The 21,749-nt window shown below is 46.1% G+C and overlaps 1 protein-coding gene across 3 annotated transcripts in view; it reads right to left on the bottom strand.

The window, feature by feature from the left end:
* LOC122532340 (filaggrin-like) overlaps window positions 1-21,749 on the bottom strand; it is a 33,686-nt gene that overhangs the window by 10,066 nt on the left and 1,871 nt on the right. For all 3 annotated transcript variants that reach the window (XM_043661044.1, XM_043661045.1, XM_043661046.1), the window contains exons 2-3: window positions 6,749-7,166; window positions 4,861-6,456 (exon numbers count right to left, since the gene is read on the bottom strand). In XM_043661044.1, the coding sequence (XP_043516979.1) occupies window positions 4,861-6,456; window positions 6,749-7,166 (2,014 nt within the window). The remainder of the gene's footprint in view (window positions 1-4,860; window positions 6,457-6,748; window positions 7,167-21,749) is intronic.

Raw genomic sequence — 21,749 nt, 5'->3', positions numbered from 1 at the left:
TAAACTCGCGGCTCGCAAAACTTCCGGTTCACGTCACAGACGTTTTGCGCAACAACGAGACAGACAGACAGACAGACTATTGGCGAGAGATCGCGTGGTCGCAGACTTTTCCGATTAATGATTCCTCCGTTGTTGGTGCAACGTCGCCGTGACTGGGCTTCGCTGCTGCTGCTGCATCTTCCGTCGTCCACGAACACGCGCGCGCTCCTCGCGTATGTTTATCGCGTATCGAGGAACGCGGCGCGAACACCAGCGACGGACACGTCTCCGAGCGAACGACGCAAAGCAAACCGAGAAACGCGCGACCTTCGCGTTTTCTCCTAACTCGTCCGACACGTACCGTTCGATCGGTACGTGCTCATCGGACGATTCCGCGTATTCTACCGGAACGATGTTCGACCAAACTCACTCGAGCAACGGCATTCGCGTTAAAAGAAACATCGATAACAACATTGGCAACCTCGTCCTTCGAACGTTGTCGAACGTCGTCGTCGTCGACGTCGTTTGCGACCGCGAAAATGAAACGAAGACGAATCAATCGTCGACGAAGAAACACACGGAAAGAATTGCGGAAACGATTTCGTTCCGCCTGGACTCGCGCGTCCCGCACGATTGCTCGTTTCACCTCGTTCGTTTCACGGTTCTTTCCTCTTTTTAACCAGGTGTTTTTTTTTCTTTTCTTTTCTTTTCTCTTCTCTGCTGGTGCCCCGCTTCGAGTCGAACAACCAGCGTGGAACAAAACGTCAACGAGGAAAGGAAACGATACGCGCGGCACGTGTTACGCGCTCGTAATTTCCACGACGCGTCGACGAGTCGTCGTAGTCGCGTTCCCAGCCAAGCGCGTCATGCTCCTTTCACGGACACGCGCACGTTTCCACGCTTTCGAGAGCTTGAAAACTTGACGATCCGAGAGTCCTCCTCTCCCGAGACCACCGAGAGACGATCGATCCTATTTATTTACGCGTGCTACGGGTTTATATACACAGGCCACGTACGACGACGCGATGAAATCGAGACGGGTCGACGGACCGATCGATTTGCAACACCGTTTCGAAGAAAAAAATAGTGGATCGCTGGCTTTTCTCTATCTCCCTCTTCCCATTCGTGCATACAACGACGAAGATGTTCCGTTCGATCCGATTTGATTCGTAGGCAACGTGCGTTTCATTGACCAAACTCAATTACGAGCGTGTGTTGTATTTTATCGGACGTGCGTACCGGAGGACAAAACGCGCGACGCGCAACGCTCTCCGAGAGCATCGCTAAAGACAGAGAGAGAGAGAGAGAGAGAGAGAGAGAGAGAGAGAGAGAGAGAAAAGTAGCCGAAGGAAAGGAAAGGAGATGTACATTTCGGTCGGGTCGCGAAGAATGCAGATATCGCGAAACTCAATCTAGAAGGTCGGTAGCGACAGGGTTATAGCCCCTGTTACCGGATCGCTATCTGAATCCAGCGAGTCGATAAGCTCCGCTTCTCACGATAGCGCACGCTGCGTGTCGCGTCGTCTCTCGCCTGGTGGGAAGAGAGATTCCGAGGTCCGGCTGCAACAATTTGCCTACAGACCGACATCGGGAGGAATCGCTCCGAGAGGCGATTAAGCGGCAAAGTTAAATTTCTGTCGATTATAATCGACGATACGTGCCGTTCGTTTGTGTATACACCCGTATACACCTCTCCGTAGGAACGCGATGATCTCACAAATTGTTAACAATCTCGGACGTTGAGATCGCCAAGACGCTCAAGTTTGGCAGAAGTGATGAAAAGCCTCGAAGATGAAAAGTAACGAAAAAAGGGGAAAAAAGAAAAAAAAAAACAACGTTCCGTTTCCCTGCGTAGGCTATCGCCACGTTCGCGATCACGCGTTTGGCCCACGACGGCCACCTTCGACCCGAAGTGGCTCGACTCGCCGCGCCGTTTATTTACGAGCAATATTTTCGCAACCGTTATCGGTCTCTCATTTACTTACTTTATTTTCGTTTCGCGTTCGCAACGAGGCACCGATAAAAACGAAACGTCGTTACCGAACGATAGAAATCCGAATGAAGGAAGGAAGGAAGGAAGGGAGGGGAAGGGACGCGCCAGCGCATGGCAATGCAGCGGCAACGAGAAGCGAGGTGAAACGTGGCAAGAACTATCTTCCTCGCGGCAAAAAACTGAAGCTATATCGTCGTCCGTATGCACGTCGCGCACACGTAAGCGGACTAATCGGATTTTCGATTTTTCGACGAAAGCGGCGACGAGACGACCGAATCTCAACGCACAGGCAAACGACAAACGAAAATGACAAACGAAATAAACAAACGAAATAAACATCGACCGACAGGCGAGAGCGACATATGCGAGTAGAGGCGCGTTGCGTCACCGTTGCCCGTATTTCGCAGACCTATCCAAGGATGGGTGGCGCTCGATGGCAAGACAAAATCGAACGACATTTAGGCTGACGTTTATCGAACACACTCACCGCATAACCTGGCTCGCGCGATCAAGTCGTGGAACAAGATCCTAAAAAAGCACGTACGTGGAGACGTCGATCGCTTCCTCGTCGACTAAACTTGATCGACTGTGCGCTATAGAGCGGACGCGTTGCTTGTACCCACGCAAAGGGCAAGAAAAAGAGACGATTCGTCGAACGACTCTTTCTTCACCCGACCAGGAACGAACAACGAACAACGTACGAACGGAAAACTTACGCGAGGCGAATTACGTTCGAGGTCCTCGGACGTGGTCAGGATTTCCCCTTCCGTGAATCTCTCCCTCCCTTCTTTTTTTTTTTCCTTCCATTTTTTTCCATCCATCCATTCTTTCTTTCTTTCTTTCTTTCTTTCTTTCTTTCTTTCTTTCTTTTTCATCTCTGTTGGCTCGTCTCTCCTCTCGCGATGCCTCGCTCCCACCAGCAGCCCCGGAATCGACACTCTCTTTCTCTCACGTACGTTCTTTCACACCAATCCCCACCATCGTTCCGCGTTTCTCGATTTACCTACGATCGCCAACGACCAACCGCTTTTCCCATTTCTCTTCCTCATCCCGTACCTGTTTCCTCCTTACCAGCCAGCAGCTCGCACTTTATAGTACGCGTAGTGTAATCGCACGTGTACTTACCTACGCGAAACGATCGTGTCACTGATAACTATCCTTCGCCGACGCGATGCGCGTCGCAAACACTCGATAATTCCCTCGACGAGGCGCGTCTCGCGTTGCGCGGACAATAATAAACGTTGCGAGGAAAAAGAATCGGAGGCACTTGTCTCGCGTTACGTTCATTCACGGATATCGATAGTATTATTCGCGCAGCAAGAGGTACGCTTTTCTTTTTGCTACTCTTTTTCACGCGCCGCATCTTTCTTTCAGTCTGCTTGTTCTCTCCTCTCTCTCTCTCTCGATCAGATCACGTCAGTGTCGCTCGCAAGAACGCGTTCTTTCTCGAGTCTGTCGCGTCGCACGATACCGAAAGGTTTCTCGGAACGCAATGGGTACGACGACTGACTCTCTGTTGGACTGTAAACCCTACGCGATGATTCACGATGACGAACTTTGCGTCAAAGATCAACGATTACTATGCGGTTGCTATGTACATTCCTTTTATTCGTTCCCCTTTATACACGCTGACGCGTGAAACGAACGCGAATATCGTACGTCGACGTACAACGAGTACGCAAGTACGCAAGTATAATTTACCTTCGGATCGAGCTGCAAACAGTAATCGAGAGCGGACAAGAGAGAAAGAGAGAGAGAGAGAGAGAGAGAGAGAGAGAGAGAGAGAGAGAGAGAAACGGAGGAGCAGCGACGAGAATCCACGAAACGTACAAGGGGTTAACAGAGAGATCGAACGAGGAGGAGACTTTGCGTCATTTCAAATCTTGGAGCGTTACGTGTAATCACGGCAACGAGATATCCACCAAAAAAAAAAAAGAAAAACGAAAAGCACAGACTGTCCTCTGCACCCGAACTTTAGATATCGAAATTCGAAGGTCGTGGCCCCTTCACGCGCGCGCCGCATGAGGGAATCGACAAACACGAAAATAACGCGCGTGTTTACGTGAATACGAAATCATCGAGCTCGCCGCCGATCGACGTTACATTTCAAACGTGCGCGTCTTTTTTTTTTTTTTTTTTTTGCTTTGTTTGTTTTCGAAAAGGAAAAGAAAAGAAAGAACCGTGATCGCAGCGAATCGCAAACGCGTGAAATTTGTGCGCGTAATCGGCGCGCGGCTCGTACCGATAACCGACGCGAGAGACACAGACAACGCGCGCGATCGCAAAGAATCGTTTCTATCGGAGTCAATAAACTCTTATCGCGATACAGTGTGAAAAGACGGCGGCTCCAGTTCTGGCAGAAATCCATCGGCCAGAGTCGATCGTCGCGATGTGCGATCGGGATGCAAGAGCGCGGGCGTAAAGGAAGATTCGACGGAAGGAAGAAAGACGGCGGGATTCGAGGAGGGCGGCTCGTGCCTGGACAAATCGGCAAATATCAAACGGACGTTGCGTTCGTTTTCACAAAACTGTTAGCATAGGGCCGGGGAAACGTCGCACTGTTTTCCATCGTCGGTTTTTAGCTTTATTTTTCGTTTTGTATCGCCTGCGTATACAATACTCGAGGAACACGGACGCGCATCCCTTAAGCCGCCGTGTAAATACTATTGCGAACGGCAAATCCTCCTTTTCCCGAGCGGGTACGTGCGGCCGTGCCGTAAACCACAGATGTGGCACGATCTTTCAGATCTTCCGAGATAGGTCGATCGATTATCGAACACGATCCGCACACGATCCGGACACGATCGAGACGGGCAGAGAGACAGACAATCTCAGAAAGACACTTTGAAAGACACCCAAAACATGCATAGTTCGGACCGGTTACTAACCTGGAAAGCGTGCCACTGGGAGAATTCGGCGTCGAGGAGCCAGGTTCGTGCTCCTGATGATGGTGAGGCGTTCCAACCGTGTGATGAGCGTATATCGGATCCATGTACAATTGATCGGAAACGCGATCGGTGGTGTCTTGAGCGAGAGCGTGGTTAGCCTGAACCGAAGACGGTGGTTGCATAGCGGTCAAATGGGCGTACGATTGCCTGCTGTGATCGCTCGGGCTGTATCCACCACCACCACCACTACCACCATCACCACCACCACTATCGCCACTGCCACCATTACCACCACCACCACAACCGTCGTCACCTCCTCCTCCTCCTCCTCCTCCTCCTCCTCCTCCTCCGCCCTCCGTCCGTCCCTGAGGACGATGAGGCGACGAAAGTTCGCGATCGTCGTGCGGACTGCGACTAGAACCCGGGGAACTACCGGTTCGAAGCGTCGTCGGTGAACATCCACCGCAACCTCCACCTGCCTCTCCACCGCTGACATTGCTACCCTCCGTACCACCGCTGCCACTATCACCGCCAACGTTGTTACCGTTGTTGTTACCACCACCACCACCACCACCACCGCCACCACCACCACCTCCTCCTCCTCCTCCACTCGCGGCTCGAATTTGATGCTGAAGATACGTTGCGTCCGTCAACACTTCGTCCAAATGTTGATGATGGTGATGATGCTGATGATGATGATGCTGCTGCTGCTGATGGTGATGGTTATTATGCTGATGATCTTCATTCGCACCGACGTCACCGGTAGAACCGTTCGCGCCGCTAGTGCCAAGATTCGGAAACAGCATGCCAAAGGTAAAATCTCCACGAGTACCTCTCATGGCCGTTGTTATTTCACTGTTTCTGTCCACAACATCCTCGTTCGTCTCTTGATACGACGATACCGATCGCGAGTGCGAATGCGACTGCAACTGCAACTGTACCTCCTGCTCCTCCAAGTGACGAAGATGACTCGAAGAAGAAAGCACACTCTGTTGAGCCGCGTCCGATTGCAAATGCTGCTGCTGCTGCTGCTGATGATGATGATGATGGTGTTGTTGATGAGGGTGGCGGTGGGAGTTGTGGTGGTGGTGATGAAGATAGTGGTGGTGATGATCGGTCGCGGTTGGTGAGAGTGACTCGGTAACAGAACGATGCATCGTAGAGTGAAGCGCGTGACTGCCGACCCGATTTTCCTCCGGCAACACGCAGACCTCGCCCGGCCGTTCGTTATCCCCACCCTTGGTAACCGATACTTCTCTCGCCCCTAGTTGAACGTACTCGGACTGATGGTGGTGGTGGTGGCGGCGGTGGTGGTGGTGGTGGTGGTGGTGGTTATGGTTGTAGTTGTAGTGGTGGTGGTGGTGGTAGTGGTGCTGCCGCTGTGGTTCCTGCTCCTGCTGCTGTTGATGGTTGTGGTTACGGTCGTGATCGTGCCGCAGACACGGTTGCACACGCCGCTGTTGTTGTTCATGGTGATGCTGTCGATGGAGGGGTTGTGAAACCTGTTGCTGTTGCTGTCGTTGCTCCTCCTGCTCCGAGGAATCACCGCCTAGATCGCCGCCCTCGTTCTCGGTCGAGTCTCGATCGCGATAACCCCTGGATAATTAAGACGAGCGATAACTTCTTCAAAATTTCCTCTTCTTCACTTCGACGCGACGACCGAAATGCACGCGAGTCCGCAAGTACGTATTTGTACTCGAGCACGATACGCAGCCTCGTTGCTTCGAGATCAAGGGCGAAACGTTGCATGCGAGATTGCGTACTTACTTACTTACTTACCTGCGTGTGCCTATACACGTATGAAAACGATTTACACGCAAAACAAAAAAAAAGGAAAAAGGAAAAAAAGGAACTTTCACCTCGTGTCACGCTTGCTCATCGCTCCTACCTTTCTCGAACGACGAAATCCTGGCTGGTCAAGTCGAACGAATGCACACCACCGGTGTTGTACACGGTGTCGATACCGTTTTCGCGCTCCAACGAGGCGAAAATCGTTACCGGTTCGTCACTGCTCGCCTCTTCTACTGCGCCATTTTCAATTTCATGTTGTCCCGCCTCCAGTCCGCCTACCGCGTTCCCGCCTTCTTCGCTTCCATGCTTTTCATACGATAGTTGTTGGTGGCATTGCTGTTGTCGTTGCTCTCTCCTTTCCTGCTCGTCTAGCTGTTGCTGTTGCTGTTGCTGTCGTAAAAGATCGGTTCGCATCTCGTCGTTGCTCTCTGCGCCACTCTCCTTCGTCATTTTCGTACATCTTCCCTTCCTTTGCGCATCGTACTCCCCCGTCGTATCCACGAACTCGACCATTTCTGTGAACACGGCACGACAAAAGATGACCTAATCCTAATCGAGAGAGTCGATCCAACAACAACAACAACAACAACAACAACAACAGCAGCAACAACAACGATAAGACCAAATTTCTCCTATCGAGTGATATAATTGATGTTGCCAACGATCGCAATAACCGCCACGTTGGAAAATCGATGGCGATCGATCGATTAGATCTAATGTATCGTGCTTCAGACGAAAAGCGACGATATTCTTGTATTTACTAGTTATAGTCCTTTCGTGCAAATAATTTAAATATTTTTATAGATAGAAACCAATCTGACTTACGTCGATTTGAACTCAAATCATGTAAGATTTTAAAAGTTGGACAGACCTAATTATTAAGCTTCTACATTTAAAATTTATCTCAATTCAACATCGAGGTCGCAATCATTTTTTTCTATAAGATCCATGAAAGAAATATAACGCTGTATAACTCCCTAAGGTGATTTAATCTAATAATTATAAGTTAAAAAATCGAAATATTTTCTTAAATTAAAGTTTTTGTTAATTAAAATCTATTAAGTTTAATAACTCTCCCAATTAAATATTAAATTTGCATTATTTTTAGGTACGCTTTATTGCCCGCGTTACAAGAAAGAGAAGAAGACCAGAGGCAAAAGAGGATCGATCAGAGTCGGCCGAGGGCATGAAAAAGAGAGCAAGAAGAAGGAAAGAAAGGGGTCCTTCGATTGGACGCTTGTCCTTTTTGCAATATCTTCACCCGTCGATCTCGTTCTCTTCAAAGAAAAAGAGTTTACCTAGGAGTATTTCGTCTTGCTTGCAATCTCATCTCATCCGTGTGCATTATCCTTATCGAAGACGATAATCGTTTCGCGATAGTAATTATCGACCCTAAAACTAAAATTTGAAACAAAGATGAGAGAGAGAGAGAGAGAGAGAGAGGGAGGGAGGGAGTAGAGTAGAGAGGAAAGGTGAATACAAGATCATAGGGGCGACAAAAGATAGGACAAAAAGTAGGTAGGTACCAGTTGCAGAAATAGATATGTACTTGGTGCAAAGGTAAATAGTAGATTTAAAATCTTCAAAGAAGAAATCCTTAAAAGAAGAAATTTGAAACTTAACAAATAAAATATATCTCTCGATCCAGAATCACGCTGAATGACCGAAACGTCGACCCGTTTGACGATATCTTTCCCAAGACGTGCCCTACCAACCTTCACCAATTAGCCAATCAAATAGCCAAACTCTAACGTTTCTGCGTTTCCGAGACACGAATTCCGTCGGAAAAAGAAAGAGACGTGCTTTTTCCCTGAAAGTACAAAGACGAATCGATGCTTTTGGCACGAAATCAAGAAACCATGTTTCGCCAATCGACTCGACATCATCTCGACAAATTAAATTACATTGAATCATCGATTTCGGATTATTCTCCATTATTGTCCGTCCGAGTCAAGTGGAATCGAATCGATTCGGGTCGAGCCTAGCCGTGTCAATGAGAAAGCGAATGGAAGTGCAGAGTCGTGAAGATGTAGAAGGTCACGATCCCGATTAATCACTCTGGATGAAGAAAATACGCGGCCGATCGCGGCGCGACGTGACCCAACATCATCGAGAAAACCTCTATTTCCGTTTGCGTTGCGAAATCGAGCCGCGCCGTCGGTTTAGAATCTATTAATCGATCGTTTCCTCTCTTCTTCCATTTTGCTGGTAAAGTGTGCTGGTACAGGACTAGACCAAATAACGACGAACATTCCGAAAACTCAGCCGGTTTCTACTCGTTACCCTCTTCTCGTTCGTTCGTTCGTTCGTTCGTTTCTCAATCTCTGGCCGAGATTGGAGGGGTGGTATCCTATATATCGGATAATTAGACGTAGTCGAACGTTAGCCGAAAGTCGTTCTTTCGACGCGGTTGTTACAACGCTGCCAGCCAAAGAAACGAGGTTAACGTTCCCCATAGAGAAGTGGTAGCGAGGAAAGAGATTCCGTTGGCCGAGCGGAAGACGTTTTGAATACAACGGGGGCAGAGGTTGCTCTTATCTCCTTGGTCCCATAAAAACGTTCACTGTTATCCGCAACGTAGACGACGACCGACGACGCGGCGCACATCGATGCGGTTTACGACGAGATTTTCAGAGATTGAATAGTCTCTTTATCTCGACATTCTCGACTCTTCCTCCTCTCTCCTCGTTCCTCGCTCCCCCGATCGCTCTTCTTCTTCTTCTTCTTCTTCTTCTTCGCCCTCCTCCCCATCCTTCGCCAGTCGATTCCTCTCTTTGCGTGCTCTTATTAAGAGAACAGCTACCATCATCCATCGATTATCCATCCTTCTCTGCTCTTGTTTCCCTCCTCTGTCCTCTTCTTTATTCTATCTGTTGGCTGTTTCCTTCTGTAACCTATCGCAAGTATGCGATACAATTTAAACGCTAAAATGGAATGGAGCTGTCTGTGTAGAGTATCGAATGAAGTAGAGTAGTAGAAAATGTCGACAACTGTCGACAGAGTAACAATCATTCGGGAGAGTAACAATCATTCTCGTAGAGAAAGACCTTGCTTGCGAGCACATTTCGTTCGTCGAAAGTTTTGACGTCTGTTTCGGTGGCGGATATGCATCTACGTACGTAAGTAAGAGAAGGTATGTACATGCGTTTTCCATAAGAAATCATCGTCACGTGCTTCCACTTGACTGGCCATAAACGATCTTTCAATTATTTTACCACTCTCGTTACGGATCCTATCGTGTCACTGCGTCAATGAGAAGCGGGAATAAAGCAGAAGAGAAAATTGAGTCGGTCGGTCGGTCGATAGAAGTTGATCCATCAAATTCCACGGTAGACGAGCGTTCACCTTTCGCGAGAGGATTGCTTTTCCTCTACAAGCAATCGAAGAAGGCAAATATCCACGATTCGAACGAGTTGGTTCGGCCAACGTACATACGTTGATCTAGATCTAACCGCATCGAACTCGATGCGAACCAAGGGGCTGGAGGGAGGGAGGGAGGGAGGGTTAGAACGTACGTATCCTACTCGTAGCCTACTCGCAGATGTGTCAGTGAGTAGGTACGTGCATGTGCGACGGTACAGTGGTAGAGGAACGGAGGCGGTCGGTAACCCTCATTTTATCTCAGCGGTTCTTCTTCGTTTCTGCATCTTGAGCGTCGCGAAAAAAATAATAAAAAAAAAATTGCAAGTCGTTTTCTAGATTCCCAATAGCGCCGTGACGAATAGTAATCCGTTCGAGTGACCCGCAATCGGTGCAATCGGAAAGAGAAAGAACGTTCGGCGATTAGCCCTGCCAACGAACGAATAAAATGAACGAACGTATTGTGCGCAAGGGAGTAAACATCTATGCCGAACCATATGCACATATATATATATATATATATATACCCAGCTACACCTATGTACATAAGCACCTACGTACCGTAAGAAGAATCCTAGAATCCCAGAATCCCAGAATCCCAGATCCTCAGTCTTAGGACCCGAGTCGCACGATGCGAGGAGAGAGAAGAAAAGGAAAGGAAAGAAAAGGAAAGAGAGACGGGGTAAGAGAGTAGAAGATAGAAAGGGAAAGAGAGGAAGAAAAGCAAATAATCCAATCGGACTCGCTTACCCTTCGAAACGAGAAACAAGAATGAAAGAGGAACGCAGAGCAGCGAAAAATATTCTTTCGTGTTCCGCCGCGCGGATGCTGACGGAAGAAACAAACGACCAACGACGACGAGTTGATTTCGATCTCGATTTCGATTTAGTTGCCATCGGCGAGAACTCCGTCCAGTTTCGGCCACCGGGTGAAATTTATTCGACGCGACTGCGAGAATGTCTACGTGTCGAGTTTCTGTCGTGTTTTTTACCAAACACGGTTGGACACGGTTCTATGTATCCCCCGGTCTCGGATTCGTTTGGCTCCATTAACTTTCCAACCTAACTTATCCGGCCCCGACCTCTCGAGAAGGGAAGAAGAAAGAGAGAGAAAAAACAAGGCTGACGAATTTGAAAAGATGCCAAATTGTCCACGCATTAGCGAGAGAGCGTTCAGCTTCGCGACGACAGCGATCGACCATATCGCCGCCACTTGTTACCTGCCGATCTTTTAGCAGCCCACGCGACACACTATGCGTGTCTTGTTAAAAGATCGACTTGTTAACTATCGAGCGTATATACAGTGGGGAGCAAAATTAAACCAGTGAACGTGTTTTTGTAGAAAATATAAACTTATTACACATAATAATTACACACTTACTTTACCATAACAAACGTGTAACAGTTTTACAACATTTTCTTTAATTTAGCAGCAATATAATTTTTGTCAATTATGCACCATCCAAAAAATAATAGAGAATAATCAGAGTTTTATAAATGTTTAATACTTTGTCCATAAACCTTTTGCACTTATAAAACGGCTGCAATTCGTCTAGGCATACTAAATTATTACACACTCCTAGAGGAATTGCATACCACTCTTCAATTCTTTCTCATAATTCGTCGAGATTTCTTGGAGGCGGTCCATATTCGTCCCACAGATTTTCTATGGGATTCAGGTCTGGACTTTTGAGCTGGCCAGTCCAGAACCTGAAATGGTTGCAATTTCAACCATTCTTTGCACGCTTTTTGCCATGTGTGCTTGGGATCTCTATCGTGCTGAAACACGATATTTCTTTCATCGATTGGCATATTTTCTATTGCTTCGCGTAATTTTATATCCAAAATTTCTTTGTACATATACTGGTTCATTTTGCCTTTAATACGTGTCAATGATCCAACACCATACATTGTAAAACACCCTCAGAGCATAACAGATCCACCTCCAGATTTTATAGTTTCATTTACGTGTCGCTTTTGTAGCGATTCGCCCTTCCGGATCCATGCCCATTGTCGCCCGTCAGACAAAAATCAGTTAATTTTAGACTCATCTGACCGTACGACTCGTTCCCAGTCGTCTACTATTTTTTCCCAAAAGCTGTACGAGCTTTAATGTTTTTCTTGCTCAACTTTGGTTCGTCTTTCTTTTCAATTGCTTTAAAATTCATCTCCTTCAGAGCCCGTCGTACAGTCCAGCGACTGCACGACGTACTCCTGTCCCGTTTACAAATACTTTCCCTGCCATCACGGCTGATTTTGCTATTTTTAAAGACACCAATCGGATGAGACTTTTCTTATCTCGTGCTGATAGTATCTTCGAACGTCCTGCAGAAGGCCGAAGATATCGTCACAATATTTTTTTCTTATTCCTTGTACACTAGACTGAGATACTAAATACGTTTTCCACACTTCGCGGATCGGTATACCTTTTTTCAATAAGGAAATTATTGCATCTCGAACGTTTTTCGTTGTTGGACTCCGTGTAATGGAGTCAGCATGCTTACAATTTAGAAGAGTTTATTCCCTTACACTCGTGTATGAAATAGAATTATATGTAAAATGATTTACAATGTTTAATATGAATATGATTTAGAATGTGATTTAGAATGTTTGATATTCTTAATGATACAGAATGTCTCTATAATGATTTAGAATTTTTTATGCTGTCGAATGTCTCTAAAGCATGTCCTTATATATATATATATATATATATATATATACTTGGTTATCATCGTCGAGTGGATAGGAGGAAGGAGCATATATGACCAACTATTGGATCTTGCTCTTATGACTAATTATTCACAGTTCATTTTTATGTGGACTGTTGTTAGCTCATTGTCATAAATTCAATATTGTCCCGATTGGTCATCCAACATTGTTATTCATTATGACGAAATATTCTTGTTTAGATAAATTGCTTCCAACGATTCATTTGAAACTGTTGTTGATACGTTTTTATAAGACCATTGTTTGTCGAATGATCCTTCGCGCAGAACCAAACGTAAAAAATACATAAAAACAAACGTTCGGTGCAAAAATTGAGTCAGAAATATAAATGAGCAACTGGCAAACCAAAACGTGTAGAAAAAAAAAATTGTTACCTGCTAATTGTCAGTAAAACAATTGTTAATTGTATAATAAACGTATGCAACAGATTCTTTTTATTCTCTATTACAATGCATAAATAATTTATTATTACCTGCATACACCGGTACATACATTGGTTCAATTTTGCTCCTCACTGTACGTGCAGTATTTGTCCTAAATTTCGGTTCCACGCGTACCAATTCATCGGTACATGCGCGGCGCGATCTCGTAGATCATATCACGATAGTCTGCAGTTCTAACATTCGTACCTCGACTTCTCCGAACGATTCGAAACCGCGACGACACACGGGACTGAGATACTTCTTTCCTTTTCTCTTCAGCCAGCGCCGATGACTAACGAATCAAGTCCGATTAGAGGAGCAAGCAATTAAATCGACAGATCGTAAAAATTAGACTACTTGCGAGTAGCGAATACGAATTTCACAGGCAGAGAATGCCCATCCAACGATCTTTGATCGATCGACCCGAAAGTAATTACTCGCGGAGAGCTTAATTTTCTTTCGGCGACAGTTTTTTCACGGATGGCATGTCCTCCGAGATTCACGCAAGCTTCACGTTCGTTTCTTTCGTACGGCTCTCGTGAGACATGTCAGCCGTCACGAGCCGCGAAACAACGAAACGCAGACTGCGTGGCTGCGTGGTGTGTAACACGCGTAACACGAGAAGGGAAGGGAACCGATCGTGGCCTATGGAGACATCAATTTCTCACTTCTCCCTCGTTCCTTTACCCTTGACTAAAAACGCGCTCTCCCTTTTCTTTTCTATTTTTTTTTTTTCTTTCTCTCCTTCCCCGTTTTTTTTCCCCCTTCTTCTCTTTCATTTCTCCACCTTCTCGAGTTGCAAACGGGGCGAGTCTAAGCGCCATCCCGGCGATCGAGTTCAGCGTTTAATTTTCGAGTTTAAGCTTGTCAACTCACGGCCCCCTGCCAGTAAGGACTTGATACAATCGTTGAAATAACGCGTCGTTGTCAATGTTTATAGCCATGTCTATAGACAGGCCATTGCCTAGAGTCTAGTTTAGAGTCTAGAGCGGTGACGGCGAAACTTTTTGAGAAGCAGGTCAAATTTTGTTCATCATTTCTTTTAGTACTAGCTCGTGGGTCACTAAGTCAGTGGTGTCACTTGGAAAGGGGGAGGGAAGGTTGGTTAAAAACTACTTTTTTTTTTTCGGTTCTCACTCTTATAATCCTCTAAAAAGTTTCCTTTTTGTTTCACAACTTTTACTTTTGCAAGCGAAGAGCAAGAAATAAATGTCGACGTCAAAAAATTGATATGAAAGGGGTGACATCGTGCCCAGTCACCCCTGCGCTATACATCTTATATATATATATATATATACACATACTTTATTTCTTAATATTTTCTATCGTCTCTTTTATTATATAGAAAACTAACAAAATTAGTGTTTTTTTAGTGTTTATTACATCCGTTTGATCGTCTTAAATTTTATTTAAGTCTTAAATAAATAAAATTTAAGACTTAAAATAAATACCTATATCTATACATAACCAAGCCGTAAATCCTCCATAAAACACAATTATGCATTTATTTCTCACTTTTAGGCTCTAACCGAACACTTGCAATTTTCTTAACGTTTTTTTTTGAAAAGAGGGGTTCGAAAAATAATTAAATTTCCTTTATATATACGATGATAAATTTATAAAAATCAAGGCGTGGGTCATTTAAAAAGCCTGCGTGAGTCAGTGTCTAAGGGTCGTAGGTTCGCCATCATTCTAGGTCTAGAGTAAACGTTCCTCGAAAACGAAAGCTCGGTATCGTAACGTTCAGCTCCTATTAACACGACCAAAATACTCGAAATACTTCAAAGAACCTGATACTTGAAAGAACGATGATTTAAAACTCGTTCGACGACGCGGCTCCCGATTGATAATCTATCGACGTCTGAGCTCGTCGCACTTAAATATGTGCGTAACATGTACCTACTTACATGTTCAATCGAAAAGATATTATCTCATTATCCTCTTGTCAAAAGTACCGAGAGGATATTCTTCAGACACAGGTAGACATTGCTCGATATTTTGTCGACAAAAAAATATTACATTTCCCTTGATTCGAGTTACAACTTGCTTGCCTAACTAAAAAAATTATATGGAAACGATCGTTTTCGAACTTGGGAGTACTCAGTGACACGTCGAATCAAGATCGATGCGTATCGTTTCGCTGATCTGTCCATCTTAAATATAATTTCGCTCGCAGCAAACATTGGAAACGAATAGGTATTTGAAGGAAAGATGAAACGTATTAAACACTCGAGCGTTTACTCGGGCAAATGAGCTATATAACAAACGAGGTAGTAAAAAAATAAGAATTAGTAGAGTGTGTGTGTGTGTAGAAGGGAGAAAACATAGAGTGGAAAAAGAAACGCGCAGAGACGAAGCGAGGCATCAATAAATCAGTCGTCGGAAGGTCGAAGGTCGTCAGCGGTGCCCCACTATATTCAGATTGAGACCGTAATGGGGTATTAAGCCGAGAGGATTTTCGAGTTAATTTTCTAGCCTTCGCTCTCGCAGCTGTAGATGAGAGATGATTATTAGTTTACCGTGGTTGTCCGAGATAAGTTTCGCCCGTCGTTTCTTCGTAACTACTGGCTTCTCGTACCAAATCGTATCTTCGTTCTCTCGATGACAAAACGAAGGAAAATTCAATCGTCTCGATGACAAAACGAAGGATCGTTTCGATACGTTTCGCGAGTAGGGCAGCAGTCACGAGCCGCGGCATCCCGCAGTCAAAATAAACGTCGACCCAAACCCGTCACAACAAACAAGCAAAGTTAACAGTCCTCGCACAGGCACTTGGTGAGTTTCCCCCGAGCGAGTTTGGAAAATCACGACGCTGCGAGGACTAGAGAAAAACTGCGAGCCAGTTTGGCAAAATTTCGGCATTTGTTCCTCTGGCCTGGTGCAAAACACGGGGGAGACCTCGCGTGTTTGAGACAGTCGAGATCAGCGTCCAAATAATCGATTCGCGTTTTCTCAAATCGTCCAAACACACGTTCGCATCGTGCACGCGTATCTACGTACCTATCTAGGTACGTGTATACGCGTGTCCGCGCACTTTGGAATCTTACATCGAACTTTCACTCTTTTTCTTTTTCTCGGTTTGCCGTGTAACAACGACAGAAACAACGACGATAATGAGAATAATGGGAATATATATATATATATATATATATATATATATATGGAAGCATATAGAAACGGCAACAACAGAAATGGAAATAAGAGTGGGGAAACAACGACCAACATTGACGACAATAATAAAAATGATGGGTACGAGTATAAACCCGTATATACGTCGTATATACGAACGTAAGAGAGTGTGTAGGGCAGGCGAAAATTGTTTGCGTAGTAGGCAAACAGGCAGGCAGGCAGGCAGGCAAGCAGGCAAAGCAAGCAAGCAAGCCAGGCCAGACAGGCAAGGCAGGCAAGCTAGCAAGCAAGCAAGCAAGCAAGCAAGCAAGCAAGACGAGTGGGTAGGTTTACGGTATTCGCTAGCCTGCCATCGAGCAGCAGTTTTGACGTCACATCCTGCGCGCGGGCGGACATCCGGTTTCACTGCCGGACTCCTGTCCCCGAGCGATAACAAAATCTACATTTGTTAAGAGAAGAAAAAGAAAACTAGAGAAAGAGCGTTCGATGGGCGGATCAGGATGGGGAGGGGGCGGAGGGGAGAGACGAGCAGCCACCTTTTCAACGTTTCCGAGATTTCCCGTCGTCGTTTCGAAATTTTCTTTTCTTTTTTTTTTTTTTTTCTCTCCGCAGAATGATCGAAAACGAGAATCGCAAATCAACTGTAAACGCTTTTTTGCATCGCGTGCATCGTCAGATATTCGACAATCGGAAAGTTCATTCTCCAAGTACAAGCCGGGTATGTACGTACCACGAGACGGACGAGCGGACGGATTTTCAAAATCGTTGGAAATTCCATCGGGATTAGCCGATGGACAGGTAATGTTCCTCTTGTTTTCTCTCGGTCTTTCGTTTTTGGGTTCTTACTCTCTTAGAGTTAGAGGTAGAAAGAGGCGACAAAGAGGAGGCGAATGAACCAGAGTTTTCCTCTCTTTTTGCGAAGAAAGACACGCAACTTTGGGGGAACGAAGCGACGCGACGCTGCCGAAACAATACAATTTCTCCGAAAGCTCTGCGAAAGGACGGCCGCAAATATTTGCCTCGTTATTGTTTTACTATACGTTCCATTTCGTTCCATAGGATTATCATCCGTCGTTTTCACGCAGCGATCGTTCACCTTCGGCGCTTTTTCCTTCGGAGTGGAGGAGAGGAAAAAAAAAAAAATTCCTGACACGCGTCGCGACGCGGTTAACCCGATCCATTTCATTTTCTCCGTTTCGTTTTCCTTTTTTACTTTTAACTCGATGAACGCAAGAACGCGTCGCCTACCTACCTACTCGAGGCAAACGTCTCCAAACCCAATTTCCATCGGGTAACAAATCAGAGATCAGCCCGTCTCGAGTACCGAGAATCCCGTTCGCTGATTTCCGATAGATGGTTTATTTTCATACGATGCGTCCCATGTGTAATTTGTCGTCGAAAGTTGAAAGGTCTTGGCTCAGCGAGATCGTAGGATAGAAAACTTGGAAAAGGGAAAGAAACCGAAGAAGACAATGAATCGTTGGGTTGGCAAGTTTGAAACGGATGAGACGGATGAAACGGATGAAACGGATGAACCGACCTCGCGTCTACGTCTGGTGCGCGGAGATAACCGATCGTGCAACGGGGGCGTTTTTCGGGGCGGTGTTCACGTTCCTAAGGGACTCGCGACTCTGTTCTTTTTTTTTTCTTTCTTTCTTTCTTTCTTTTTCCCGCGGGAAAAACCAGAAACGGTAACGCACGAGACGAACGTCCTCCGCCCGTTGGAAAAAAAAAAGCAAACCTGTCCAGTTGGACTCGTCCACGCGATAACACCCGCATACGCGCAAACCTGTCAACCATACGAAATGCCACTGACTCGTTCCGCGCTTTGGCCCTAACCCTTTCCCTTTCCCTTTTTCTCTTCGTTTCCGCTCTCTACTTCCGTATGGGAAAATGTCCTTTCCTACTCCGTCTCCTCCTTTTCTGCCGTTTTTTTTTCTCCTATCAGCGATCGTCGTACATAGAGACGGCGCGGGCACGGTGCGACGATTCACGATTTCGTCTTTCAATTACCAACGTAAGCAAGTACACATATATACATGCTCGCGTGGATTGTTCAGCTGCCTCTTTCAACGTAACAATAAAAGAACCGCGTTTGCAAAGGACTCGACCAGGCACACCCCTATAAACGTGCTCGCAGGTGGCCACACCGTGTTCTCGATGGAAAAACATACATACATACATACTTGCGTAGATACTTGCACCACGTAGGTGCGCACACAGCTCGTGCCCCGAGTAGTTTCTCTTTCTCTCTCCCGAGTCCTTCTACGATCACGATCGACAGAAATATGTACCTGCTCATCTTTCTCGAATCTCTCCGATCGATTACTCGAAACACACGGACGACGAATGTGTCAGCGCTGTTCGATCGCCGAACAGCTTGGCGCCAAGCGACGCGAAGAAGAGGAAGAGGAAGAGGAAGAAGAAGAAGAAGAAGAAGAAGAAGAAGAAGAAGAAGAAGAAGAAAAAGAGGAGGAGAAGGAGGAAGGAACGGATAAAGGAACAACAGAAAGAAAAGAATGCCAACAATGTCGCGGTTTATCTGCGCGTCCTTGGCTAATCTCTGTCCGTGAAAGATTACCCTATCACCGGGAATTGTGCTGTGTCTCCGACGCTCGATATACGTAAGCGGTTCTATCACCTCTATCGTCTCTATCGTCTCTATCGTCTCTATCGCCTCCTATCGTTTCTCTCTGTCCCTCTATCCTTTCCCCAAGAGTCTTTTCTCTTGCTCCAACAGAGTAGCTTTTCACTCTCCTCTTTCTTCTCCGTCTCTACTCCCAGTTTCGTATCACGCTCCCCGTGATTTCCCTCCTCCCCCTCCTCCTCTTGTTCCACCATTTTTATAAGAGCTCCTTCGTTCCTCTCTTCCGTCAACCCTGCTCTCATTATCATTTTTTTTTTTTTCTTCTCTCGCGTCACCCCCTTCCCTTCCACAGACGAATTCTTCCCAGCCAAACTCGTTCGACTTGGCAGCTAAAGACCAATGCCGTTACCGATGGGCACTCGCGTTCGAGGACAGTCCGATAACGCAATCGGTCGGTGTACGAACGAAATATTTGTAGGTTCTCAATTTGGCCGCGATTGACGCATTTACACCAAAGAAGAAAGAAGAGCACGAGGGGAATGAATGAACGAAGCATGGACAAAGATCGAAGCTAAAAACATATTTCAAACGCATGGCTCGAAGCTAGCACGTACCAGCCGAGTTTGTCGAATCGAACGTACAGCTCGGCTCGACGACGACGACGACGACGATGACGACGATGACGATGACAGTGCCGATGACAACGACGATGACGGTGGACGTCGTTATGGCGGTGGATAGCGGCGCCAGTGGAAAGCAAAATGCAAACTAACAACAAGACTAGCAAAGGAGGAGAAAACGAGGCTAAGCAGGACGATGCGCGCGTTACGTTGGGTCATGCTGCGAAGCGTTATCGCAGACCGGCGGTCGGCCGATAGCTTATCTAAAGTAGTTGCACACCGACAGTGGTTGCCAACTCGCTCGTATCGCGACTCTGTCAACTTCTCTCCGTTCCATTGAAAATTTCCGACGCCGTTTAAGACTTGACGCCGGTTCCAGTCTGTCGCCTACTTGCCAACGATATCTCGAAATATCGATCAGCAAGCAAAATCGAAAAGCGACCCGAGTGCATGATACGAGACGAAATGACGGAAGGGACCGCCCCGACCGAGTAAACCAGAAAGAGAGAGAGAGAGAGAGAGAGAGAGGGAGGGCAGATTCTCCAAGTAAAACAAGCCAAACGTTCGATATATCATTGCCCAAACTAAACACCACGCACAACGCTCGACCGTGCACTTTATCCACGTCCACGCTAGAGTACTGGTAGCAAAGGACAGACTTTTCGAGTCATTACGAGATGCCTGGAAACGCGCCGATACACCCAGGCTAGACTAAACTCGACAAGGAAGAGACACGGCTCTTTCTTCGCCGGCCGATGGTGGATATATCGCGAGATAACTAATATGTAGGTAGCTATCTGTCTGGTTGTGTCTGCTGGTGTATCGCCCCGATGTCACGTTGCATCGGACATCCAGATTCTGAAATGTGCAGAAATTCAGTTTAGTCGGCCGCGATCGATCGCGGTTTCAGTTGCGACGAACATCCATCCTCTCCGTTTCCCTGACACTTTTACGACGAGTTTGTACAAAGAGAAACGAACGCGTTCGCTTGTGTTTTTTTTTTCGTCTTATCGTCGGAAACGAGAAGTCGTGTGTATTTCCAAACAACTTGCACGTAGTACCAATGTCTATCGCGAACGCGTCGACCAACGCGTCCTCCGTCTAATAGTTTCTCTAGCAACGCTCTAGCATCTAGCCTTCTAAATTTTTAGCCTCTTCTCTAGTCTTCTTTTAACTTCCCTGCTCCTACGTGAACGTTATATTATACATTTGCTTGCTCGCACGTGCACGTATGTATACGTGCGTTAGTTTGTTCTTTCGACTAATGACAGTGCAAGTAACCTTGAACACGCTACGTGTACACGTAAAAATTCACCTCGCGAACGTTACGTAGCGTTACGCTTGCTGAAAGATACACGGTGAAAAAAAATGAAGAAAAGAAAGAAGAAACGAAGCGAACGAATCTACGTGTTTCGATCGGATCGGTGTATCGAGGGACCGATCGAACCGTAAACATCGAACAAGAAGCAGCAAGCGTAAATATGCTTGCAAGTATACGCTTGTGTGGTGGGTTTGAGCAAACGAACGTGGACTCCAGCTACGTATGCACCTAGGTCGGAATATACATTTCGTTCGCGATCGTTTGCGAGTTGCCATTTCTAAGCGACCGAACCGTTTCGAGAAACTCGAAAACAATAGGCAACCAAACGGATCGTAAATAACACGGTACGCGGTATGCGGTATGGTAAAGAATATTTGCACGCTATAGAGTACAGAGCACAGAGCACAGCGTACAGGGCGTATAGGGTGCGCGATATATAAAATCGGTACACGTAATTGCCATTTGCTAGAGCTTTAAGCGATAGAAAAGATCAAAAACGAAAGTAATAGGTACAGACATGTACATAGCTAACGTATCTAGCATAACTATCTCATTTCTCTATAAAGTTTCTGACGATTTTCTCAAATTTCTGCAAATTTCTATCCCACGTATGGCCGATTGTGCCGACCAATCGCAGCGAATCGCATCAAATCAGAAAAAACGTTTTGTTGAAATTCAAACGAGTCGTCGTTACCATTTATTGTTATTGAACTTTACGATTACGACTGACGAGATTGCCAGAGACAAATGCCGATGCTAGTTCTCCAACTCTGATAAGGGAACGCATCGCTGTTTTCAAAGGACTGAAAACGGCGGGCACAATTGTATCAAACACATCGGGAGGAATTAAGGCGGAGCAAGCCAAAAGACAGGAATTCTTTTCAGCATCGTTACCACTAACCATTCGCAGCGTTTCATCGTAGCGGCCATTTT

The sequence above is a fragment of the Frieseomelitta varia genome, unplaced genomic scaffold, assembly GCF_011392965.1.
Source record: "Frieseomelitta varia isolate USP_RPSP 00005682 unplaced genomic scaffold, Fvar_1.2 scaffold_448, whole genome shotgun sequence".
Taxonomy (NCBI): domain Eukaryota; kingdom Metazoa; phylum Arthropoda; class Insecta; order Hymenoptera; family Apidae; genus Frieseomelitta; species Frieseomelitta varia.
This window is presented reverse-complemented; position numbering and strand designations above follow the sequence as displayed.